The sequence below is a fragment of the Peromyscus eremicus genome, chromosome 4 (genome assembly GCF_949786415.1).
Source record: "Peromyscus eremicus chromosome 4, PerEre_H2_v1, whole genome shotgun sequence".
Classification (NCBI taxonomy): Eukaryota; Metazoa; Chordata; class Mammalia; order Rodentia; family Cricetidae; genus Peromyscus; species Peromyscus eremicus.
In genome coordinates, this window is record NC_081419.1 from 117,483,073 (window position 1) to 117,510,686 (window position 27,614).

Consider the following 27,614-nt stretch of genomic DNA (forward strand, 5'->3'; position numbering starts at 1 on the left):
TTGGGCCCACCCCTGTATGAAAACGCACAGGCCAACTAAATAAAACCCCAGTGAAAACAACTCTCATGCTCTCACTGCCTATGGCAGGTAATGAATCTATCTCCACTCTTTATGTGTTGGCTCTGCCTATTTTGGCTTTGCACTCACCAACTTGTGAACTGACTCCAATCAGTGATACCATCCCCAATGTCCAGTTGTTCTGTAAACATGCTTAGACAATAAATATTTATACAGTGAAATACTACATAGGATAATCTTACTTTTGCTGAGGAAAACAACATGTGTTCGAACACAAACATTGTTTACAAATAAAATCTGAGTTCATGGCAATGAATTCCCGAAGGGTATTAAAGTTTGTACTTGGGTAATCTATTGGTATTCTCATTCCAGGTAAAGATGGCCCTGCAACAAGAAGGATTTGCCCGTAAAAAGAGAGGGTACAGGGACATCAATGAGATTGACATCAACATGAATGATCCTCTTTTTACAAAGCAATGGTACCTGGTAAGTTTCTCTACTGTTTATAATGGCTCTCACTTTGAAAGATGAACTATTTCTTTGTTATTTGGCAGAATGATAGCCAGCACCCAAGTCAATGAATACCTCTGCCCTTCCATATGGTTGATTTTCTATCTATTACCTCCCATACATCTTACTCCCTACACTTCTACCAGGAGCTGGTCATGATCACATTGTCTTGGATTCTGAACAGGTCTACCTGTACGCCAGTGAAGACTTTTGAACCACCTGAAAGTCAAATCAAATATTTAAGAGAAGTAATCCAGAAGTGTCAACAGGCATAGAAAGGTGGGAGGGATGTATTGGAGTCATAGCCCCAAGAGTAAGAATCCAGTGTTTCCATGAGCAAGAGAACTGAGCGATTGTCAAAGGTGGCATTTAACACTGCCTAAAACAGTAACAGTGAACCAGAATTCACAGCACTGAAACCTAGGCTGTCTCACGGCAAGTACTTTCTGGAGACACAGTCCGTCAGGACCCATGTGGGTTGATGGAGCTGTGTTTAGAAAAAGATTAATAGGGGCAAGCGGGACAGCTCAGTGATTAAGAGCATGTTCTGTTCTTCCAGATGACCCAAGTTCAGTTCCTGACACCTGTGTCAAGCAGCCCACAACTGTCTGGAACCTCAGCTTCAGTGGATGCCTCACCACTGTCCTCTTAGGCAACCCACGCTCACCTCCATAAACCCACACATTACACATAATTAAAAATAATAAAAATAAATCTTTTTTTAAAGGAGATCAATGACTCAAACCAACCTAAGTGGCAGAACACATTATAAATGACTGATTCATAAATGTCAGTGATGTCTTAATTTATGGAGGGTTAGAAGATGATGAGCAAGGTAGAAAATGAAATAATATAGACTACTACACCATAGGGATGCGTCCCCGTTTCCCTCCTGATGCTTCAGTGTTTGGCTATGCCTTATGCCTTTGGACATAGAATTCTGAAGGTTTGGGTAACTGAACAAACTTATGTCTGTTAATCTGGATGGGGTAGGTTTGTTGCAATAACAAATAACCCCCAAATCACAGTAGTTTCTTAAAATCAATGCCTGTTTTTTCCTGAGCTCCGTCCTAAATGCTTCCACAGCACCTCAGCAAGGAAAAGAAATTAACTATACACGGCTCTTGAAACCTCTGCCTAGGTGTGACAAATAGCACATGAGCTCACATTGTACTGGCCAAAACCAGTTACCTGAGCACTCTGAATGAGGAGGTAAGGCGGGGCAGGGGGGTGTGATCTTCAATGTGTGCCTGGAAGGGAAAGAACAGTAGCTTTTGTGAAGTTTATTAATGACACTAATGACCTTCCAATAAAGTCTTAGTAATACCGGAACAGCCTCTGGTCACAGTGGGCCTTTGTCAGCACACCTCCAACTTCACTGTTTCTTCATAAGCCATCACTGAGAAAATCTGTACAGACCATATATGCTTGGAAAGAGGCTAGTGAATGTACTAATGTGAGTCATTCCTTCATCTTTCTTTTTATAAAAATGAAAAAAGGGCTGGAACGATAGGTCAGTCCATAAAGTACTTGGCATGAGTACATGAGGATCAGAGTTGAATTCCCAGAAACCATGTGAAAAACACTTGTAATGGTGCTTATACATGGTGGCATGCACTTGGAATTCCAAAGCTGAGTTGTCAGAGACAGGAACCCTTTTGGCTCCTTGACTAGCTGTCCCAGCCCACTTGGCAAGGCAAGCCCTCAACTGTCTCAAAACACAAAATGGTCATTAAGGAACGATGCCCAAAGATGACCGTTCACTTCCACACACATGTATATACACACAACTGGGCTGTGCACACACATGCATCCACATGAATATACACATGAATACACACAAAAACCGAGGAGGAACTTATTTTTCTGTATGAAAACATGTACTAAAGAATAGTCACCTATCTTTAATTTACTTCAACAAATATTTTAGAACAAGATTTGGTATAGTGGTATGTAGCTAGAGTTTTCCTGCCTGGCCCACAATCAGGATAAATCTGTCACCCGCCAATCCTACAGCCGCTCAGACCCAACCAAGTAAACACAGAGACTTATATTGCTTACAAACTGTATGGCCATGGCAGGCTTCTTGCTAACTGTTTTTACATCTTAAATTAATCCATTTCTATAAATCTATACCTTGCCACGTGGCTCGTGGCTTACCTACCGGCATCTTCACATGCTGCTTGTCATGGCAGCGGCTGGCAGTATCTCCTCCCACCTTCCTATTCTCTCAATTCTCCTCTCGGTCAGTCCCGCCTATACTTCCTGCCTGGCCACTGGCCAATCAGTGTTTTATTTATTGACCAATCAGAGCATTTGACATACAGACCATCCCACAGCAGTGGTACTAAAATTCCCAAGGTAAAAACATTCCTCCAAAAGGAAAGGATATTGTCATTTAGTGAAGGAACTTTATTCAGTAAAAACCCAAGACATTATGTGCTACAAAGCATGAGCTAAACCAAGCTTTGACAGTAAATGTTTCATTCCCCATTTGGAGGATTTGTTGTGATGACTTCTCCAAGATTTTAATTTTCTGTGTGGTTCCAGGAATTGAACTTAGGGCTTTGTGTGTGCTAGGCAAAGACTTTACCACTGAGCTATATGTCTATTCCTATAAAACTAGTTTAAAGATGGCAATGCAGTTTTGAGATAAGGGCATTAGAGCAATTTCAATCTTTACATAAAGCAGAAAAATCAGCTGTTTATGTGAAACGAACAGAAAATGAAGCCTCTAAGGGGTGAAGTAGGCCACCCTAAAGCATGTTTCATGAAGAGTGTGGCCTTACACTGGCCAGGCAGACCATGTCTGGCAACCAAGTACCAGCATATGTCACAGCCTCAAACCAATCCCATTCTCTGCTTTGAATTCCTCTATCAGTTCAACACTGGGCAAGCTGATGGCACTCCCGGGCTAGACTTGAACGTGGCCGAAGCCTGGGAGCTGGGATACACAGGGAAAGGAGTGACCATTGGAATTATGGACGATGGTGAGTATCTCACAGCCCTCCAGTCATTTGCAAGAGAGTGTCTTTCATGCCTCCAGACATGAAAGATTTATGTTTGATAGAGGCTAATCAGGCAATTAACGACTTTGATGCTTGACCTAATGCTCGCTTCACCATACTTTGACAAAATCCTCCCCTTTATCCAGATCAGTAATCATGATACTTGGTGATGGTCTCAACAAGTATTGCTTGAAGTGATAAATAAGAAACTAAAGAAACCAGTCTGTCCTTGACTTGCTTTCTTACTGACCCGATCCTTACAGCTTACCTAAAACATCTTATAAACCCATGTATGTTTTTGCCTTCTCTTCCTCTAGATCCACACTGTACAGTGTTGTGGCTGCTGACTATGCATGGCCACTCAGAGTTAATAATTGGAGCTAACAGCAATTTAAAATCCAATTCTTCACAACAGCTCCACTTCACATTTTAGCGTTTTGTTTTTCACACTATAGGGAATTAAACCCAGGGCCTTGCACCCTTGCTAGGCATTTGTTCTACCACTCAGCTACATCCTCAGCTTCCTTGTTTTAGGTAGGCACAAAGGCTATTTCAACTGCTGAAATCAAAAATCCATTTCAATAATCACAGAGAGTTCTGACAGTGTGGCTTTGAGTCCATGACAAGATTGGGGTTTAGACAATTTGTCTTTAATGTTACTTTCAAAATAAGCCCCTGTCAGGCAGTCTTTGATAATGGTTATATCATTGACAGCTCCATATGTTACTCTGCTATGCAGGCTAGAGATTTCAGAGTTTTGTGAATTCGTGTTTTCTTATCTGTGCGTGGCCTTGGCTCTGGCGAGATCCTGCAAGGACACCACTACCCTGCAGTCATTTTGCTGGGATGTCCCTTTCCCCTTGGTCAGCTCACTGGTTCTTCCACTAAAAACCCCACAGTGCATTACATTATCCGTTTAATTACCTACAAAGCCTACACAGCCATGAAACAGTGGAGCCTCTCCCTTCTGAACCTCCTCAAAGAACACTGTTGACTAAAAGCAAGCCTTTGAAGCAGAATTGATGGAGAAAACAAGGGAAGCCAGGCTGCTCCCAATCTGTTCTGTCTTTGTGGGAGCTCATTAAACAACAATGGAAAACAATGGCTCTGTAAGCCTCTGGTGTGTGAGATGTTTTGAAGTGGATGTAAAAGCCTTTTCTGGTGCTGAGAGCTTTCCCTAGAAGAAAGGAACTGTGTGGGGAGATGGTCGGAGCTTATGAACATATTTTTTTTTCCTTCTGAACAATTTGTCTTAGACTCCTTTCCAGAGCAGCTGGGGCCAGATCACTCAGAAAAAGAGGCATCTAAATTTGGAAGAAACCACCCAGGATGTACTGTGAGAGCCAGGGTCAACAGCCCATGTGTGTCGTCTACTGTCAATAAAGAGGCCGTCCTAAGTGTGGCACAGCAATGACAGCAGACACCCTGCCCTGATCAACTTCCCAACAGCACTATAGATGCCAGTGCAGTTTCTGTCCATAGCCTCCTTGAATGACACTCAAGCCATCCCTTCCAAAGTCAGAAAATGAGAAAGTGCCTTTCTCTGCCCCAGACTGAGAGGCAAAACCCTTTAGAAAGCCCCAAAAGGATTTCCTGTTTGACCTTAGTTCTGTAGATTAGTGGTCTTTGAAATTCCCCCTAAGTTGAACTCATCATCTCTTAGTTAAAATTCCTGATTTTTCTATTGTTTTGGTCACATCTGCTACAGAAAAAAAAAAAAAACACCTAGATAATTTTTTTAAGCTACTATGCCTCATAGCTCTGTGAGATGATAGGGCTCTGCTGGGTAATTTTGTTACCGTCTCTAAAGAAATAAAAGAATATGTGTTCCATCAGGGAAGGTGGCTTAGTCAGTAAGGCCTGGGGACCTGAGTTGCAATCCCTTGCACCCATGTAAAAGCTGAGTGAAGCTGTGCACATCTGTTACCCCATCACTGGGGATCAAGGTCAGGCAGCAGAGACTAGAAGATCCCTGGAGCTCACTGGTGCATCAGCCTACCTGAGTCAGTGAGCTTGGGGTTCAGTGAGAGAACCCTGCTGCAAAGAATAAGGTGGAGAGCAACTGAGGAAGACATCTGACATCTAACTCTGGCCTCTACATGCATAAGTACACACACACAAAGAACGTGTGTTCAGTATATTCTACTTTAAGAGATAATCAAATATACATGAGCATTAAAGTACTATCTACCAAGTTGTTACTTTCACTTAAATCATTCTTTTATTGGTAAAAAAATGTCTTTCATCCTTCACAATTCAATCAATAGTATTTTCTTTCTCAGGCCCAAGTCTGCAACCATTCTAACAACATTCTTTCTCTTAACCTACTTAAAGATTCTTTATTATAATTATAATAAATATATCATCTTGAAACCTAATTCCTTCCTGGTCTTATATCATCTCCTTGCTCTTGTATTTTCCTTCACAAAGAAGAGATTACCAGTTCTTCTCTTAAACAAAGTCTACTGTCAGAACATGGAATTGTGTTTTTAAAATTGATTTCCAATTTTAAAGGCATGCTCTTTGTGTGTAGTAGGGTGGGGGTGGCAGTGTTTAGCTTACCATTTGTTACAAAACTTTTTGCCTAGCAATGTTAAATAATTTCAACAAATATATACAATTTCATCTCAACACAGATTTTAATATCAGGCCAATTTCTAAAGATGTTTTTGTTCTTCTGCTAAAATTATTCCAGTGATGTGATAGATTGTATTAGTTATTTCTCTATTATTACATCAAAGGCCCTGACAAAAAGCAAGACAGAGAAGAAAGTGTTTACTGTGTTTACAGTCCCGGGGGGGTGGGAGGGGGGAGGGCATGACAGTATACCACAGCAGGGAAGTCAGGACAGCAAGAGGGAGGGGCCTACCCAGTAGCCAGGAAGGAGACTGATCACATTTCACCCCCACACAGGAAGCAGAAAGAGAGAATAGGAGATGGGTCTACAATATGAACATCAAAGTCCACCTTCAGTTACATACTTTCTCCAGTGAGGTCCCACCCCCTAAAGGTTCCACAACTTTCCCCAATAGCACCACCAGCTGGGGATCAAGAATTGACATGTATGAGCCTGTGGGGATAATTTTATATTCAAACCACAAATTCCTACCCCTGGGCCCCATAGTTTCAAGACTATCTCATAATACAAAATACATTTAGTCCAATACCAAAATGTAAACTCTTACTGTAAACCCCCTGTAAAATCAAACCATAAATTATATTCTTCCAATATACAGAATATATATTCCCAATCCAAAAAGGAGGAGTGGGGATGTGGTGAGGAAATATTGAACAAAAACTAGACTGAAACCAGCAAGATAAACACCGAAACCTGTAGCTTTATGTCTGACATCTGGGGCTTCAGTTTCAAAGAGCTTAAGCAGCTCCGCCCTTCCACCTCGGCTGCCTGTCATGTATCTCTCTTTCAGGCTAGTTCTACTCCCTGAATGCAGCCCTCCTTAGCAGCTATCCCACAGCTCTGGCATGTTCAACATCTTGGAATCTCCATCCCTACCCAGGCTTCATCTTCACGGCTTCACAGAATAGCTTCTCAAGGACTCCAAGCTTAACACACATTGCCTAGCCACAGTAGCTCTCTGAAGCCACAGAGGAAAAATTATGACCCCACTCTTCAGTCACCTATCTTTCATGCTTCCAGAACCAGGACCACATGAAGAACACTATCATGTTCTGCTACCAGCATGGGATGGAGCCTAGCTCCCCTGAACCAAGGCTGTAGCACTTCTATACTCACACTGATCCCAATGAAATTTTTCCTGGGCATTTGCTTTCTAAGACCAGGAAACCCCTGAGTCTCCCTCCTTTCAGAAGATGGGTCTTGCCCTCAGGACATCTTTCCTGTTGTTTCAGCCAGAGCAGGAGGCTTTGACAATGGCCCAAAGCCTTTTAACAGCACAGTCTTTTCAGCATATGCCTGGGCTACAACCTTAAGCTTCCTGGCGCTCCCTTCCTCCCCATTGTGTACATTTAACCAGTAATAAACATTCCACAGACTCAATGTTATTCTGTCTTGAAATCTCCTCCATCAGAGAAATTAGTCCATTACTTTTTAATTCTGCTTCATGCAAATTCTCAGGGCACGGGCAGAATGCAGCCAGATTCTTTGAGGAACTATCACACGAATGGCCTCTAACCCAGTTGCTAGTAAAATCTGTGTTCCCTCTAAAACTTCATGAGCTGGGTCTCTACTACTGTCCACTCTCAGCAGTTCCGTCTTCCAAGCTCCGAAAAGAATGGCCCGTTAAGCTCTGTCCACAGCGCGTAACTTTTCTAGCCTGAAGTTCCAAAGTCTTTCATGCTCCTTCAAAAAGCAACATAATCAGGTCTATCACAGCAACAACCCCACTTCTCTGAGAGCAATTTTTGTATTAGTTATTTTCTGGCGCTGTAATAAAATGCTCTCACAAAAAGTAATTTGGGAAGGGGTTGGGGGTTGTGTGGGCTTACAGTTCCAGAGGCTATCAAGGCAAAGGCATGGTAGGAGGAGCGTGAGGCCAGCGTGCCAGTCAGGAAACAGACTGAGCACATCTCACCTCACCCAGGAGGCAGAGAGAAAGAACAGGAAGTGGGCCATGATAGAAAAAGCCAAACATTTCCATGGATTGTTTCTAATCTTTAAAAGGTCTCTCAGCAAGATAAATTATAGCCTCATTTTCAAAGATGACACAGTCAAAGCTCAGAAATACTGTTATTTGGCAAAATCCACATCAGGGTTACAGCACCTGACCCTTGAATGGAACTGTTGGTCTCAGCACAGGCATTCACCCCAACTCTAAAAGTCACTTCCTTCTACAGATTTTTGTCAGGAGAGTAGAAAGAGAAGGCATCATGCCTGTGAGTGACAGGTGACTAGTTCTGCTCTCACATCGTTGTTCAGTGACTCTCAGCCCAGAAATTATTAGTGTGACCTGGAAAAAAATATGAAAATTTCCTTTTGGAATATATACATCCTAATTCAAGAGATTTGGTTTGGTTTTCTGTTTTGTTTTGGTTTGGTTTTTTTCCACCACAAAGCCTTAGGATGGCTGGCACAGCTCCAATAACAGCGGCACAGCCTTAGTACGTATGGGGCCAAGATGCCAGCAGAAGGTGCTTAATGGTACTTCTAGCTCATAAGTCTAGCATCCCAGGATAGTTATTAAATGCACCTCCTGCTAGGCTAAAGCTACCATGTGCATGAGCTGGTTTGAGTCCTGCCCTCATCTCTCCTCCAGTTGTTCAAAGAAGGAAAGAATCACAGAGAGGCCAAATAACCTCCCTGAAGTCATCCTGCTGGTTATCATGGCAGTTAGGAGTCAAACTCCGCTCTTTGACTCCCAACACCTCCATTCATAACCATGATCGCGTGTAGTTGCAGGGCCCTGCTCTGTTGCTGTTTCTGCACTGGCCATACGCACAGGTACGGCATATGCCGAGACTATACAGTCCTGTGGACCTGAATGAAAGCTTTTCAGTTGCCCCTGGGTTTCTTTCTACAGTGAGTTCTGAGGTCAAAGTGTCTGATGTACCTCAACAGCGTAAATAGGCCATAATTCTACCCCAGGAATGACTCCTGGGCCCAGAACAGGCTCCAGCTCAAGAGCAGGCACAGAACTCCAGCTGAGGAGATTGAAGCCTCTGGCTTACCAGAAAGGCACGTTCTGGAGAGACTAGCGTCAGCTCCCAACTGGCAACACCTCACTAGAAACCGCTAGCTTTCTCCTAATGGCTTTTCTCACCCGGCAATACGCCTCTTATTTCCATGCTGGAGTGTGCTCTAATCCATGGTTCTCCGTGCCCTGTTAAATAATCATCCCTTTCCCTCCCCGGGGCCAGCTTCATTTCAGAGGAGAAGCTAGTTGATGCTTTAGAAATGTCAGGATTTCTACAAATCTCTTTTACATCGCCGCTGTGATGAACCGTCCATCTCACAGTCACTAAGCCCCTGACTGCTGACATTTATCCGGAAGCGTTATCCGTGGGCCCAGAGCTCTAATTGGTTTCACTGCTCTGCAGTGTGTCTGGGGGCCGCTGTCTCTCCACCAAGGAAGTGATGCAGCCCTCCCCAACACAGAAAGGGAAGGCAAAGCAGAGCGTTCAGGATAAGTGTCCTCTTCCCCACCTCTGACTCCCCCAAGTCTCCTGCACCATCATCCCTGCAAGGAGTATCCATTCCTGGGCAGCTTTCTTGCGAACACAAAGGCAGGCATTAACCTTCCACTCCTGTGTTATCTTTTCTCAGGAATCGACTATCTCCACCCAGACCTGGCCTACAACTATGTAAGTACAAGCTGATTTTAAGGTGTGGGGAAGAATGTGTGCTTCTAAGCAACCTGCTGCGTCTGGTTTTCAGAAACACACTCAAGTATATGCAATATGCATGCATGCAGAGGATTGATACCCACACACAGAAGCATATGCATGCCCAATGCAGGAACAGTCACATACACACACACACACACACACACACACACACACACACACAACTCAGATATTCATGTGAAGACAGAATCACACCCACATTCTCCAGTGTGCACACTTGTGTGCACACTCCATCACCGTTGCTCAGATAGGGGAGCTGGCCGAATGTCAGGTGGGTAGCTTTTCGAGAAGAACGGATAACAAGCTGAAGTTTGGAGGAACAGACTGCCAAGAAAGTAAATAAAGGGAGAGGCAGAGAGGAGAGCAGCACGGCAAGGCTTGAACCCACGCCAGTTGCAATCCTCAAGTGAAAGGGATAAGCAAACTGCTGGGTGTTGATTGGCCAACACTGAAGACCAAGAGCCAGAAACTGCGGTAACTCACATTGCAACCATCACTTTGTGAGAGGAAGAATAAACAGTATCGTTTTTGACAATGTTTGCTGTTTTAAACATTCCACTGAGCCTCGCTTTTAAGGCCCCTCTACAAGCAAGTACCATCAGCAGAGATTCACGGCACAACACTGGGTTAGAACTTCACACTTACTCTTGCACCCAGCAAGTCATATACTGTTTCCCTGAAAAACCTACAAGCTCTTTAAACACAACCGATGTCTTCATTCCAACCTGGGGAGATGCAATATGCAGGCATCAGCATGTTCATTTAAAGATGCCCCAGCCCAGTTACACTTTCCCCATAAACACAAGACCGGTTCTCTGAAATCACAGTGTCTCTCTCAATCTATGTAGAGTTGAGACAAAACCTAACAGTATAATTTGTCTTATTTTTGGCTAAATATTTACATGATCGTTAAGTGCAAGTGGAGTCAACCTGCTGAGGAGAGCAATGAAGTCGGCGGACCATGATAGTCTCAAAAGCCGCGTGAGAAAAGAATTTACAGGGCCACATCTCCACATTACTAAGTGATTGGATGGCTTAGATGTGACGAGCTTACCCAGTGCCCTTCTAGGAAAAGGTACTTTGGGGAGGTACTTGTTTGGGTTTCCCCCAGAAACATACCCCTAAAACAAGAGTTTCAGCAAAAAATTCTTTCTTTCTGCACAGTGCCAGAAAGTAGAGATGAAGAGAAGGCAGCCGTGATGGGTAGGTGCATTTTCAAACAAGTGACCACTGAGGCAGCTGGAACTTAACCCCCCTAGGACAATCTGAGAGATGATTAGACTAAATGAGACAGAGTACCAGAGGCATCTAACCTGGCATAGGACCTCTGGGGACTGGGGGGGTGGGGATTCAACACAACTCCAGCAGTTATTGGTTTAGGGCTGGTCCCAGGAGATAGTTAGGTTGCCTCCCCAGGCTGGAGGACAGCCCTCATGTGTGTATAGACAGTCCCTCTCCAGGGACATGTGGGTGTTGGGCCCAAGAGATATGTGACAGCACCTGCTACCAGTGTACGCTTGGAAATCTCTTAAAGGTTAAACAGAAATGTTCTGTACTGTGGGAGCAAACTCCTCCTCTTTACTAATTTATTTTCAATAAGAAGTGAGAATTCTACCTGAAGCTGTTCAGCAAAGTTTCTTCATACTCAAACCAGGCAAAAATGTTTCCCAAAGCAAAGTTCTTTTCATAGCTTGGTTATTCCAAATAGTCAGAAAAGAGAGAGAGAGAGTGCATGTGCTGGTAGTTCAGGGCTCTTTGCACTAAACTAAGAATTAAAATACTTTGAAAACTGCAAATCAATATATAAATGTAAGTCTTTAGTGTTAATTTGATTTAACAAATCCACACTGAGTCTGTTGAGTGGAGAGCAAAGGATAATAACAGCCACTTCTGTGATTATTCTATTGTTCAAAGGTTGAATTGAATCTCAGGGTCTGGTCCCATTTGTAAGTGCTCACTATTCCAAATAATTAAAGTTCTTTTTTTTCCGTCCCAATCGCAATAACCATGAAATGAGTACTGGCCAAGAGACTACTTTCGACCAGGTCAGAGCTTCATTTCCCTGCCTCCCCTAGGCCACAGTCTGAACAGTTCCTCTAGCTCGGGATGGGGGAAGAGAGGCCAGGAGGGTGCAGGCACTTGCCTAGGAAGGGTGCAGTCAGGGAGTGTCTCACAGCAAGGCTTAGGAACAAGCAGATGGGGAAGTGACTCTGTTCTGTAGCTCTTAGCCTGTGATAATTCCAGACTTGTATCTGCACCATAGGTCCAAGACTGAAGCTGTGCTAAGTCTGTAGCTGAAGGAGTACTTTTTTAGGAATGTGTGGTGTGTGGAAGAGGTGGCAGTTTGCAGAGCTTGGGAGCAGGTAGGGCAGAATCTCATCTTTGCTTCATAGGCCTGCTTTGTTGAAGCCACGAGTCACACATGGCTGGTGGGCCTGTAAAATTCAAAGAGGCTATTCCGGAGTTTTCTCAGGGATATGTGTTGAGACAAAGATTTGATGGTATCTGTGAATTCCAATGGAGAATGAACAGACTTTTTTTTTCCTTTTCATTATTCCCTAAACAACAAGCTGTTAGATAACAACTGCAGCATTCATATTGTATTAATTACTATAAAACATGTAGAAATGGGCTCAGGTGTGTCCCATCTATGGTCTCTCATCTGTATGTGGCCCCGGACGGCTATGAATGTGACTCAATACAAAACAGTAAACTTACTTAAAAATATTAAGAGATCTTTTTCATTCTTTTTTACAACTCAATTGTAAATTCTCAAACTTGAACTTAGTAAAGGATAATATCATATCTAAAGGTAAAAAAGTTGGCCACACCTGGCAGGAGGGTGGATCTAGGTTGGATCTAAATACCACACAGGTATGTAAGGGGCTGGCACATCAGTGGATTGCTTCCCTATCTTGGAGTGGGCAGAGGAATACCAGGCTAGACTTCATCTAGGAGGACATCCCAAGGAGCCCTAAAAGGGTAAGGTGAAGAAATAGCAAAAAGAAAGGGCAGCCAAGAAAGGCTTCTATAGAAAGAATTGCCAGAGGGCAAGGGCCCTTAATTCCACTAAGGAGTTCTGAGAAGCGCTGCAGGCAGAGCCCGCCTTAGCCTTTACCCAGCAGTACCTGTCAATCACTGACGAGAGCTACTACCCAAGAACAGCACTGGAGAGGAGAGGAAAGGGCTTTGTTCCTGGATCTTCTGGCCTGCCCTCCAGTCGAGCAGAATGGGGTCCAACAAATGAGGGTTTTCCAAAACCTGAGTATTCAGATGATTGTGTTTCAACCAGCATGCAAAGGTGGGGTTCTAACAGTGTGGTGATTGTAGGAACTGAGTCAAACGTGAGCATCATTCTGAGTCCCTACTTCCTAATTGTGTAACCTTAGACTTGGAACCTTCGTTTCTTTGTTAGTGAAAAGGGGCACAGCGGGAGTCCAACTGAGTTTGCTGACACTGTCAGGCATTATTGAGATAATATGTGTATCAGGACTGGCACATAATAGACACTCAGTAATCTTTCGTTTTCTTCTCGAAAGAGCTGAGGCTATAGCGCTGCGCAAGTCAGGTTATGCTGATGGAGAAGCGGTTCAGGAGGGACTCAGGAAACAAGTGCAATTGCTCAGCCCGATTCCTAATGAGCTCGGAGTTATCCAAAGGAAAGAAAAGGTCAGCTGACCCCAGTTAAGTTTAAGATTGTGAGGCTAGGAAAGTTAAGAGTGGAGGAGACCAAAAATAATCTCAAAGATTCTTAGAATTCCCATCCAAGCAAAGTGAAAGGAAGGAGAAAGGGAAGCACCATTGTTTGTGGCCAAGGATGGAATGAAGAAGGGTGCCCCCGGAAAGAGAATTCCTGATCACTTCTCTGCTGTAGATCTTTCAACTAGGAAGACATGCATGGGTCATTGGAGAGTTGGGCTGGTCCCTAAGGCAGGCAAAGGGATTGTAAAGCAATCCTCTTCTCCAAAAGAGGTGTTGTTGGTGTTTTTTACTCTTTTGGGGGGGCCGCCACCCAGCTCCCAAATAAATCACACACACAGGCTTATTCTTAATTATGAATGCCTGGCCTTAGCTTGGCTTGTTTCTCACCAGCTTTTCTTAACTTAAAATTATCCCGCTTACCTTTTGCCTCTGGGCTTTCACCTTTCGCTATTTCTGTATAACTTTATTTCTTACTCTGTTGCTGTTTGTGTAGCTGGATGGCTGGCCCCTGGAGTCCTCCTCCTTCTCTAGCTACTTCTTTTTTCCTCACAGATTTCTCCTTCTAGATATTGTCTCTGCCTGCCAGCCCCTCCTATCCTTTCTTCTGCCTTGCTGTTAGCCATTCAGTTTTTTTTAGACCATCAGGTATTGTAGACAGGCACAGTAACACAGCTTCACAGTGTTAAACAAATGCAACATAAACAAAAGTAACACACCTTAAAATAATATTCTACAACAAAGAGGTTTCCTCTAGGAAGGGAAATCATGCCTCCTAGTCTTAAGTGACCACAGAAAGCACACAGGAATGTTGGCTGCTTCTTGCACTCCGGTCTCCATCATTCACCCTGCAAATGGGACTCAGCCTTTGGGTAGATCCATAATCGTATGTAAAGATCTGCCAAGATGCATGTATTCTTCCTTGAACTTTTTCTTGAATTCTTTCTATTTATTTTATTGTCTTTTTGTTTATTTATTTGTTTTGACTTCCTTTTGGTGCTAGGAATCAAATCCAATGCCTTGTATGAGTTAGAAAAGTCCTCTGCCAATAAGCTATGTGCCAGCGCACACAGGAACTGTTGAGTGAAGCCAAGGGGAAGATTCAGTTGACTGCAATTCCATCTTCTTCCTGAGACCCCCAACTCAAAACCCCCTTTAAAGAGGGGAAATATATTCCCTGACCCCTGACTTTGGATTGATCCTTGTGATTTGTTTAGAGCAACATTACACATGATCTACCCAGGCATTTATGATTTTACTCTCCATGGTTTCAGTAACCCATGGCCAACAGCAATCTGAAACTACTAAAAGAAATATTTCAAAAATACACAACTTTCAAATAGTGTGGTGAAATTTGGTACCATCCTACCCAGACATAAAGCATCCCATTGCTCAGTGCATCCACACCATATACACTACCACCCATTAGTCACACTTAGCAGCTTATCAGATTGATTGTAGCAGAGCCACACTGCTTATGGGGAAGTAACTCTCATGTAATTATTTAATGCTGTGCCACAATGTCTATATCCTTCTTCCACTTTTCCTCATTGTACAGACATTGTGACATCTCCAGTCATCATAAGGCAAGGAGAACAGTACATTTGAAAAGAGAAAAAAATCACAATTATATAATTTTGTTATAGTGTTACTCCAGCTATTTTATTTTATCATCATTCCATTTATGTTATTATCAGCTATTGCCATCAATCTTTTACTGTGCCTAATTTAGAAATTAGAGTTTATCATATGTCTGTATTAATAGAAAAAATACACACCATACAATAATGCAGAAGTATCAGTGTGCTGGCTCAGAACTGCCTTGTGTGGCTCTGTGAGTTCCCACATTCCTATTCTTCTGACATCACTCTTAGTAGAGCTTGCCCAGGCTAGCCCACTGAACTGGGAAGAAGATGAGAGACACTGGAAGAAGAGCTGCCTCTGTTGCCATGGTCAGAAGCTCCAACACCCAAATTGTCCACAGAACCACAGTAAGAAACAGAGCTGCATACAGGAACCCAATACCTGTCAAATGCCAGCTGCGCACAAACATACAAGGCACCCAGGAACAGGAAAGGCGCCCAGGCTAGACTGCTGGTATTCCCCCGCCAACCTGCAAACTCCTGAGCTGCATAAATGTATAATGGTATATGTTAATGACACATCACTGTTTGTATATAGTAACTGTTACAGTTACCCATGCAAGACTCCTCAAGCCTCACATATTACATGATGCCCATCCAACATAAAGAGAACATGCAAGTTCTTCTGGCTTATGAAAGGCTCACAGCCTTTCATTGGTCAATTTCTCATTGGTGTGAAAAGCTACTTAGGGGAGGAAGGACTTACTTGGCTCGCAGTTCCAGGGAATGTGGTCCGTCACAGTAAGCAGGGCACTGCCATAGAAGCAGCTCCCAGCCAGAACCCTGGAAGCATCAGGTGGCTGCTTATTACAGGGCTGACCAGGACGCAGAGCACAGCTGGACTGGGGCCCAGATACACTGGATGTAAGTCCAGTCCTATGATCCCATCTGTAATTCCAGTCCTAGAGGATCCAAGGCTCTCTTACCCTTTGTGGACACCAGGTACATACATGGGGCATAGACATACATGCAAGTAAAACATTCATGTACTTGAAAAGAAATGAGAACATTTTAATTTAAAAAAAAATTAAATCTTTAAACAGTACACTGCTGAGTATCCATGGTTTCCTCTTGGGACCTTGAGGCTGGCATCATCGTAGGGGAACCCACTGCATATTACTAGCTCACCCCCCCCAAAAAAAATGCCCAGTCATTGCATATTGCCTTACTCACTCATAGGGTTGAAAATGTTAATCAAACCATCATAAGTCAGGGGCTATCTAAGAGATTTCTTGGCAACTCTAGACCAAAGCAAATATTAAGGTTTGGGTCTCACAGTGTATGTTTCTTTAGACACTCCCCAAGACTCTGGTCGTTAGCCTGGTCATTTATTTTGGCATATTTCACTCATCCTTTCAACAACGCCATTTACCTAAAATGTATGACTACATCTCAATTAGATTGTCAGCTTTCTGTACATGTAGTTTGCACATATTTGTAGCTCTCTTAGTACTTAGCATTGTGGTTATCAGGCATCTAATAAATATTTACATAGTGCTGAATATTTACTATTGTGAATGAAACCAAGAGTGAAATCAAACAATGCCCCTCTGTTCATGACTGGAAAATCTGGAAGACAGAACCCTCTAATTCCCAGATCCCAGCCACCTCATAGGTGGATACTACCCTTGAATTCCCTGTAGTGTGTGACACCAATGTCAGAAAGAGAGAACCATGGAAGCCAGGCAGCAGTGGCTCATGCCTTTAATCCCAGCACCTGGGAGGCAGAGGCAGTCAGATCTCTGTGAGTTTGAGGCCAGCCTGGTCTACAGGGCGAGCTTCAGGACAGGCACCAAAACTACACGGAGAAACCCTGTTTCGAAAAACCAAATAGTCACAGGCCCGAAGAAAAGATTCTCAAGGTAGGTAGTCCACACTCAGGTAGCCTCAAGCCATTTATTTTCTATGGTAGCTATAACACCTTTCCCCTGGCCTGGGTTGGTGGAACTATTACGTGAGAATACAATTTGGTTCCCAGGTTGGAGGATGATAAATTAGACTTTGCTTCAGTTCAAATGTCAGGTTATTATGGATTCCACAGTGTTGTTATTCAAGCGACAGAAGTGCTTAAAAGAGAAAACAAGGCCGTCCCTGAGGACCTGCACTTCCTCCTTCCTCTGAGGAGTCCTGACAGATCACTGTTTCTGAGGAGGAACCTGTGGAGAGCTCTGAAGTACTGCCAGGGCTGAGCTGAAAGAAAGTGCCTTGGGCTTGGCAGCAGTGTGCACCAGGGCTCCAGGTGGCACAGGGCTGCCCTGATGAAAGAGTGACAGCTGGAGACAGGCCCTGTCCTCATCCCCGGGTGACTCAGATGTCATACAGTATTGATCACATACATTGCTCCAGGCTTTTAGGCCTATTAATATTTTAAAAAGTACATTAATAATGCATGTGAAATTGAAGCTTAAATACCCTTTGTGTCTTATTGAAAGGGAGTCATGCTATTTTCAGCACTGTGTGTGTGTGTGTGTGTGTGTGTGTGTGTGTGTGTGTGTGTTGACCAGTTAACAGTGAACTTCATCACCAGAAAGCCAGACTGAATAAATAGAACTGTCTTAGAACTGTCTGAATGATCCCTTGGAGAGAGATCCTGGGACAAATAACTATAATCTTATTCAATCAATGGATTAGAGGAAATGGTCCATTTTTATAAGGACATATTTGGTATGAAAGTGGACAAAATAAACCTAGTTGGATTAAACGGAGCTCCTTCCTTGGACTACTTGTTTGTAGCACAATTACAGCTAAAAGCTACGGAAAGAAATCTAGTTAGTGAACTTCCACAAATTGCTCACGGGACTAGACTTCGCCCCACTGAACCTAGTCAATTTTCAAGAGATCTGTGTGCTCAAGTATCTGAGGTACTACTCTAAGGGCCAGGGTTGTAAAAATGTGGGGTAAAATACCCTTCCTGCCTTTGGATGGTTTCCATGTAGGTATAGAATTATGCTGCAATGTACTTAATACTCTCTTAGAAAATTAAACATCGTACACTTGAAATGCAGAGAAATCAAGAAGACACTCAGAGCAAAAAAGCTAGAGTGGGAGATGTATTTAAGAGTAGCAACTGGCACACTAGGAACAGACTTGCTTTCTTGAGAGGGCATAGGGCAACTTGCCTAGACATCCTTTTGGTGCGATTCCTGGCACATGGGTAGTTCCAAGTTCATCGGGAGATCTGCTTGCACTCAGAAGTCTAGACTGAAAGTGACCCACAAAAAATCACTTCCTTGCTCCAAAATTCCCTAAAAGCCTTCAACACAATTTCATTTCATACACTAACTTTAAGTGACTTACAAACCATGGTGCTGTCTTTCCCTCATGAAAAACTTACCTGGAGGTCTCATTCCCCAGGGAGATCATTAGCAGAGAGAAAGAGAGAGTCCCCAAGCACACATGTATGTGTTGGTGTACATGTACAGAGCCTTTTTCTATAAACAAATATTAAATTATGGAAGGAAGAATGGATGGATGGGTGGATGGAAATGGATGAACCATAAGAACCACAGTTCAATTTCTACTGCAACCCAATTTCTGTTCTTTCCTTTAAAAATCTCTCCATCATTTTCTGTTGAAGACAAGTGTCTGGGTTGTGCGGAATTCTAGAATGATCCCCATGCTTCCCTTCCTGGTAAAACACTCTCTGTTTCCCCTTGAATCAGGGCAGGAGCTGTAAATGTGACTGGTATTATTCCCATAATTAGCTTGCATTTCAAAATCCCATGAAGATTCCTAATCAGTTGAGTTTTAGATAACCAAACAGAAGATGTTCCCATATGGGCCAGAACTAAACAGGTGAGTACTTTAAAAAAAGAACTGAAGGCCAGACAAGGAACAAGTCAAAAGGATTTTAAGCATCGTGGTTCACTTGCAGGCTTTGAAGAGCCACCAACCATCACATAAAGATGATGGCCTATAATGTACTTTATGCCCCAAGGGTTATTATTTTGCCATCAGAGCACTTAGAAGAGAAATAATGGCCTGTCTAGGAAATGAGGGCATCAATCTTATAACCATGAACCACCAAATTCTATCAACAGTCAGTTATTTTGGAGAATATCCCCCAAGTCTTAGATAAGATCTCAGCCTCTGCTTGATTTCGGGCAGATATAGCAATAGAAATTAATATACGTTCCATTTTAGGGGAGATCTGAGTCTAAACTGATTTATCTTTTTTTTTGGCAGTTTCATACATACACTGTGTTGTCATCATATTCATACTCCCCATTGCCCTCAGACATCCCCCTTCCTTTCCCTCTGTCCCTTCTTCTTCCTGACTAGTCCTCCAGTGACATCTTATCCTCCAGTAGGTATTAGCCGCCATCAGCTCCTCAGGAAGGGTGGGGCTTCATGGACACCCCCTCCATTCTTGGTGGAAAGTTGAAGGTGGCCATGGGTGCTGCATGTTCATGGTTGCAATGGCTATGCCATATCCAGATGACAGCATTCCGTGACAGTCTTCCCAGTCCTCCTCATCTTAAGTTACTTCTGCTTTCTCTTCCATGATGCTCTCCGACTCTGGAGGTTGTACATATAGATGTCCCATTTACAGCTCAGTGCTCATTGGCCATTTATTATCCACACTTGGACCAGACATGAGTCACCTCATTAACCACCACCCTCTACAAAAAGGAGCTTCACTACCCTAGATGGAAAGCCACATCTGTCTATGGGTGTAAACATAAATATTATAAATATTTAAAAATCAGCTAGAAAACATGTTCACATGGGAAAACAATGGCATTGGGGGTCTTCCCTTGGGTTCATGCTCTCCCCAGGCATAAGCTTTTGACCTGGTTGCTAGTCTCAGGGTGTTGTTCCCTCCCATAGCACAGGCCTCAAATCAAATAATAAAGCAGTTTGTTATCACCAAAATAGTTGTGCTCCTGTTGTGCCAGTGGGCACATCTTGCCTGGTGGATCAGTATTGTGGCACACATGATCTACAGATGGGCGAGATGACTGACGTGTCTTCCCCACCAGCCAGCATAACACCTTCCACACCATGCATGGTAGCCAGCAGGAAGCAAGTTTGCAACTCAGTTCCACCTTGATTTCTCAGTGTCCTGTAACCCAAATGTGAGCTGTCCTTGGCTATCAGCTCTTACCATCTAGTTCTTATGGGCAACCAAGAGCAACGCCAATAGCCTGTCTTCTTCCAGAGGCCTCTGAGACATCTCTGGGCATGAACTGACTTAACTGTTTTTCGAGTTAGTAAGAACAAATCACCCTTCAGTTTTTACATGTTTTAATACATTTGTCTTTATCTGTCTTTATCTCAAAAATATGTGTATCTTTTAAATTGCTTTTTACTTATTTGTCTTCTTTGACAATTTCATACATGTACATAGTCATCTGTGTTCATCTCTGTGATCATCTTGAGGCAGACAGGCGCCATGTCTGTCTCCACATCCTCGAAGCTCTGCACGTGACTTGAAACTTAGCAGATATGCAATGACAGTTTGCTTTCTACATGGCTAAATGGACTCAAGAGACTTGGCTAAGGAAAAAGGGTCCACCTAAAGCGAGGAAGGCTGGGGAGAGGATGGCTGTGCTCTCCACAGAACAATGGTCTCAAGATGTCCGTGTCCTGATCCCTGCCACCTGAGACTGTGTGAGATTATGTGGCATACGAAAGGGCACTTTGCCAGTGGAGTTAAGGTCAATTCAGAACAGGGAGATCCTTCAGTGGTTAGTTTGTTGTTGGTGATGTGGCCAAAATGTTTAACAGACACAATTAATGGAAGGAAGATTTATTTTGGCTCACATATTCTGAGAGTCCAGTGCGTCATCACATGGCCCCAAGAGCTTGAATAGAAGAACATCACAATGGTGGGAACATTAAGTAGAGAAGAACTCACTTCACGGATGAGCAAGAAACAGATGGTATGACAGGAACAGGAAGTAGCCAGGGAGCCCCAAGATCCTGCTCCCAATGACCCACTTCCTCCAGCCGGGTCTCGTCTCCCAAAGTTTCTACAACCTCTCACAGTGCCATTATCTGAGAGCCAAGCATTCAACTCATGAGCCTGTCCTGGGTGCTACATCTACTGTTAACCATGACACCAGCTGTGCTAAATGCAACCACATACACACTTTAAAAGCAGGAGGTGAAAGCAGACACCAGATTCAAAAGAGGCATGGAGGTTAATGAAGGGGCAGAGGAGATTCAGAATCCGAGGACTCAATCCATTTTTCTGGCCCTAAACCTAGAAAGAAGGGACATAAGTCAAGGTGTGGATGGCCTCTGGGAACTGACAATGGCCCTAGGTTGGCAGCAGCAAAGGAACAAGGGCCTCTCAGCCTCACCAGGACCTGAATTCTACTAACCACCTGAGCTAGCAACCAACCAACCAGGTTTTACCCTAGGGTCCCACTGCAGGGGCACAGCCCAGACAGCACCTTGATTTTAGCCCAATGAGATCCAGAACCTGTGGAATTCTAAGATAGTAAATGTGAGTCATTTGCCCCTACTTAAGCTTGCATTAATCTGTTACAGCAACAATAGAAAATAAATACAGGGGCTGAGGAGATGGCTCAGGGGGTAACGCTTTACAACCTGAGTTCTGATCCCCAGAACCACCCTGAGTTCTGATTCCCAGAACCACGTAAAAATGGAATGCAGGAGCCCAAGCGACTGTACTGCAGCCCCCTTACCAAGAGACGAGAAGCAGGGAGAGACAAGGGACTCCCTGAAAGCTTGTGAGCCAGCTATCCTGGCATACACAGCAGTGAGCAGCAAGAGACCCTTTCTCAAACAAGGCCGAAGGACCAACACCAAAGACTGCTTTCTGACCTCCATATTGATGCTATGGCACACATACACACATACACTCACATGCCAGGAAATGGAGAGAGTCCATCTTAACCGGAAACACTGTCTTCCCTCCACGGGAGGAGGCGTGAGCACTCAAATCTCACCAGTGGTAGACAGTGGAGCATTACTATCTAGTTGCTACCCCAGCAGCTCACAAGGACACAGGTAAGCCAGTTCTGAGGCCAACAGTGACCTGCCTGAGCCCAGACTCTTCCACATGGAAATCTCAGTCCTTGGGGGACACAGATTGCATGGGAGAGCAAGATTGCAATCACACTATGACAACTCGTGTGACCAAAATCCACTCCAGGGGCCTCTTGGGCCTCGTTCTATAGACAGGCAGAGTCTATGCCCTTCCCAGTTCTCCAGTATGAGTGCTCTCGAAGCAGAAACTGCTTCAGACTAAGGCTGACTTAGGTGTGAGTTTAGGGGTATTTGGGGGAACTGGTGGAGTATTGTTTTGCTTGGAAGGCTGAGTTCCAGGGCTGGCCTTGAACTTAGGTACTCCTGCCTCCTACTCCTGGGTGCCAGTGTTCTAAGGATACACCTACAATACAGAGCAGAATCTTTGTCTCCTTTCAACACCCTCAACCTACATGGTTAAAGCAAATGTCCTGCAGACGCAAAGAGAAGGGCCTCCCTGTGCTGAAGCCAAGGTCGTAATAAGTGGAGTGTTTTCGAGATGTCCTAGCCCAGACTCTTACTCTACAGAGCAAAACTAAGGCCTGGGTGGCCAGCGGATTATCCGAGGTCAGGGGTCAAGTTAGAGCAAAGCTAATCCTGGAACTCAGATCTCCAGTGTGTCCAAGTGGCTGCAGCTGCCACTCTCACAAGTAAGGTACATGTATTTAGATATTTTTGATGCGCCTTTGGGCCATTTTCTGTGCCCTCTCCCTTGCTTTGGACTGGTTTTGACTCCAATTCCAGCACTTGCTTTTTTTTTTTTTTTTTTTTTTTTTTTTTTTTTTTTTTTTTTTTTTTTTTAAATTGCTGCAGGGATATTAGAGCCTCTTAGGGACTCCCCAAGCCCTCTTGACTTCCATTAAACTGTGATTCCCTGTGTTCGGGTGAGCAAACAAGAATGTGCATATCTTCCTGCGCCCCCTTCAGGACTTTGCCTGAAATTACAGCTGGACTTGGCTTGCTTCCCTGCCCTAACTTCTTAATCAATGTCTCAGGGGCAGCTCCTGAGGAACTGGAGGATGCTGATTTTACAATTGAACAGTCTGGAGATTTGGGCTAAGCAAAAATTTCCATCATATGTGGCCAAGCCAAAAAAATCTCCGACGCAAAAAAAATAAGATTAGCTTTTCTGCCATGGTAACCTTGCTACCTCCCAACCGACAGGAAATTATTTTCCTGTAAGAAAAAGAACCCTTAATTACCAACCAATAATTAAAACCTGAAGTCAAGTACAGGAAGCCAGAGCTGGGCTCTTAGCAGTGTTCTTTAACATAGTCTTGGGAATCATGGTGAGGTCCCTGCTTTCCATGTAGCCTTTACATGCCCTCTCCACAATACAGGATCTGCCGGCTGGAAGAATAAGATGTGTTACAGTGTGTGGGAGGTGTTTTCATTAAGCTATGGAGAGAGAGGGCTTGTGTTTTATAGAGCTAACATTGCCAAGTTTTTAAATAGGTAGTTTGGTATACATCTAAGACATTCTGAATGTTCGAAGTCTCCTGTTGAATTGCTATAAGAAGGGAAAAAAAGCACTGTTTAATAGTCCTCAGTTGTCCCATCTCTAAAACAGTGAAGGTTGTCTTTCCCAAGAAGACTATGACTACCTTCAGCATCAAAGTAAGAGAATAGTTATACATATTGCAGATATGGAAATTAGGTTTCTGTTGATTATATATATATATATATATATATATATATATATATATATAATCAGTTGAAGCTAAGCATGGTGGCTCACACCTGTAATCTCAGCACCAAGAGAACTGCCATGAGTTCAAGGCCAGCCTGAGCTACATAGTAAAAGCCTATCTCAAGAAGACAATGGGAAAAACCAATGGAAGAATCTAACAGATCATAGATTATGGAGCAAGAAAACAGTTGAAAGTCCCACAAAAGTTAGGAGCCATCCTTGGTCTCATAGGGAAGGAGGAAAATGTAATTCTAGGGGCAGAGGAACAATCAGGTGGGCTTAAGGGAGGGGACATGGCTTCTTTTACTTTCAGGTGTGGGGAGTGGAGAATGAACCCCAGAGTGTTAAAGCTACTAAGCTGTTCTGGTACAAAATGCTGGACCCACTTTGCACCATCTTCTCCTCCACCACCACCTCTTCCTCTTCATCATCTTCTCCCTATCTCTCTCTTCCTCCCTCCCTCCTTCTCTCTGTCTTTCCTTCCCTCCTTTAGAGGCTCAGGGCAAAGGCCACACAATCCCGCATAAGTGTCTGCAATATTGACCAGACAGATAGATACTGAGCCATTTGACCCAGGAAGTATGATGGGATCCTTACCAGGCACCTTACAGAGAGCATGTTCTCTGTGCATAGATAACAACACGGTTCAGGAGCACACCAGCTAATCCCTCACAAGCAGGCACGATTATCCAGTACCACGTGACAGTTTGGTTGGCGAGTTCTTCAACTCACAAATCCATCTCCCTTCATGTGGAGTTGATTGTGACTTCACAAAATCTGAGGTCCACATGGTGTTTGCATCTCTGCTCCCTGCCTTTGGCTTCTGGTATTTTAGCCCCCGTGGCTCCGTCTCCTTTACTTCTGCTGCTTCCTCCTGACCAACAAAGGTACACAGTGTGGTTATTGACAGTGTTCCTGGCCCTGTGCAATACATGCATTATCACATTCACTCTGCAACTTATACCAAATACTTATGTGGTTTGTGCAGTCAAAAGTTCGGCCACATCTGTCCCAAACAGAAAATTGAAGATCAGAGAGGCTAGTGATCTGCTCTGCTTACACAGCCAGTGAACAGAAAAATGTGAAGTTCACCATCTGTCACTGCCTTCATTCGGCCTGATCCTCCTTCAGTCATCCCACTTTCGCAAATGCTACTGCCAAAAACACAGTGGCAAGCCTCCCAAACACTCTTTTCCTCCACCCTTCCCCCAGCCTGCTAACCCACTCTCTCCTCCGTGGTCACTTCTCTGGTCCTGTCAAGAGTATCCTGGACCAAGCCCACATGACTCACATCCACAAAAGCATCTTGCTTCCACTCTTGGAACACATTCTATCCCAAACAACCAGAAACTAAATAAAGCCTTGTCACTTCCCTACTTAAACCCACCTGATGGCTCCCCTGCCCTTAAAATTGCATCTTTCTCCTTTCCTATGAGACAAAGGATGGCCTGGCTTCCATGGCCTTTTGAACCATTTTTCTGCTGCAACATCTGAGACATACTCAACTCTTCCTCTGTTTCCTCCACTGTTAGGTCCATCTCAATTGAAGCACCATGCCCTGTTTAGTCATTCCCAGTTCTTAATACAGTCTGTAGTTATGTGTGTGCATTTGGGGGGGGATGCCTACTAATTGGAGCACCGGCCATCTTAGCTGTCAGATTCACCTTGTTATCCTCCACATAGCAGGTGGGCAGGGCAGAGCAAGCAGTTAATACGTACTTACCACATGGCTGGGGCATGAATGCTTTGCTTAAAAACGCTTTTAGCCTGTACCCTTTCTGCTGGTCATGTGTGGTAGTTTGAATGATAATGGGCCCCTTAGCTTCATAGATTTGAATGCTTGGTCCTAGGTTGGTAGAACTGTTTGGGAAGGATTGAGAGGTGTGGCCTTGTGGGAGGAGGTGTGTCACTAGGGACAGGTTTTGAGATTTCAGTAGCTTCCAGTTTTGATTCAAGATGTGAGCACTCAGTTGTTCCAGCCACCCGACACCTGCTACCTCTCCTCTGCCATCGTGTACTCTTACCCTCTGGAACTGTAAGGCCAGAATAAACATGGTGTCTCATCACAACGACAGAAAGGTAATTAAGCCACCATGCTTTCTTTCCCACCACTCCTCCTCGGTTGTGCTGACAGCGGCAATTATTTATTTATACCTGAATCAATGCCAGCATCTCACTCTAAAAGAAAAGCTGTTGTCAGCCCCACCCAGAATCGTCCAATCCAGAAATGAACGTATTTTTGTTTCCTGGTTGGGGCAAAACAGCTGTATTTCTCCATGGCCTGCAGCTTAGGAACAGAAGACCCCTCTATGCAGGACTGCCTTGTTCAGCCCCAAGAGAACAAACCAGAAGGAACTGGAGAAAGGGGTAGCAGTGCCTTTCTCAGTGCTCTCAACTCGAGTTATGTGCAATTACAGCTTGACTTCCAAGACACACCTTCTCAGGCTGAAAAATAACCAGGGTTTCCTCCGTAGTAGGGTCAGTATTCAAAAGATTTTGAAAAAGATATATGTGGGTTTCTTCTTAGTTAACAGGCTTCCTTTATTCGCTATTTCTAGTAGAAAGGAATTCCCAAATACAGGAACTCAACTCACAGGACTCGGCAGAAACAGGGCATTAGAGTGTCCTCACTATTAATATGAAAATCCATCCACCAAATTTACAAATATTTCCAAGGGAAAACAAACCTGCCTTGGAAACAATGTTTATAATTACAATCATGGATGCTATCAGTTCCTCAGAGGGAGTGCTTAAAATATCAATTTAAATGCAAATGAATTTTATCATTCCAAATTAGACTCGCTCCATTGTGTTGAAATTAATATAGAAAATAATATTGAATGCTAAATTGCAAATAATTAATATTGACACAATGAAAAAAGTAGGGTTTCATTTGAGTATTGGGGGGAAAGTCTTGTCTGTGTGTGTCACTGTGTGTCATGATCAGTGTCCTCCACGCATGGCGGCATAGCATGTTGATTAACTTGGAAAAGAAGACAAATGGCAGGCGACATCCCAAGGCCCAGCAAGCTGTCCTTTGGGTCTAAAGAAAAAAGCTGAAACCTGTATTTAACTGACAAAATAGCACTTAAAAATAAATGATTTCCTATTTACACAGCATGAAGTAGTACCATTAGACAGAGAAAAGGAGACCTCTTTTTATGCCCTATAATCTAGTCTGGGGGTTGACAAACCCCATCCGAACACTGTCCACTGGTTTTATAATAAATAAATAAATAAATAAATAAATAAATAAATAAATAAATAAATAAATAAATAAATAAAATTATGCTTAAAGCAGCCACTTTCACATCCTTTGTTTTTTAGAGCTGAGCATCAAGCCCAGGGCCTTGCACATGCTAAGCAAGTACTCCACCACTGAGCTATATGACCGGCCAGCCTGTTTACTTATTGGTGATGCCTGCTTTTGTGCCGTAAAGGGAAATTGTGACAGAGACCATGGGGCCTGCAAAGCTTGAGACTTTTGCTACTTGACCCTTTAAGAAAAAGTCAGCTGAAACCTGTTGATCTGACCCGTCACAGATCAAAACACAAAAACGAGTTTTGCTGAAAACATAAGTCCAAGAGTGCAGTGGGAGTCCAGTCCTGGCTGGACCATTCTCCAGCTGGGTGGCATCTGGTGCAATGTCTCAGGGACATAACTTGCTCATTTGTAAGCTGGGAGGACAGGGCTCTTGTCTGTTGTAACTCCAAAATTGTACAAAA

The 27,614-nt window shown here is 43.7% G+C and overlaps 1 protein-coding gene across 2 annotated transcripts in view; it reads left to right on the forward strand.

The window, feature by feature from the left end:
• The window catches only part of Pcsk2 (proprotein convertase subtilisin/kexin type 2), a 245,033-nt gene that overhangs the window by 135,148 nt on the left and 82,271 nt on the right, over positions 1–27,614 (forward strand). For both annotated transcript variants that reach the window (XM_059259622.1, XM_059259623.1), the window contains 3 exons: positions 391–504; positions 3,410–3,518; positions 9,778–9,815. In XM_059259622.1, the coding sequence (XP_059115605.1) occupies positions 391–504; positions 3,410–3,518; positions 9,778–9,815 (261 nt within the window). The remainder of the gene's footprint in view (positions 1–390; positions 505–3,409; positions 3,519–9,777; positions 9,816–27,614) is intronic.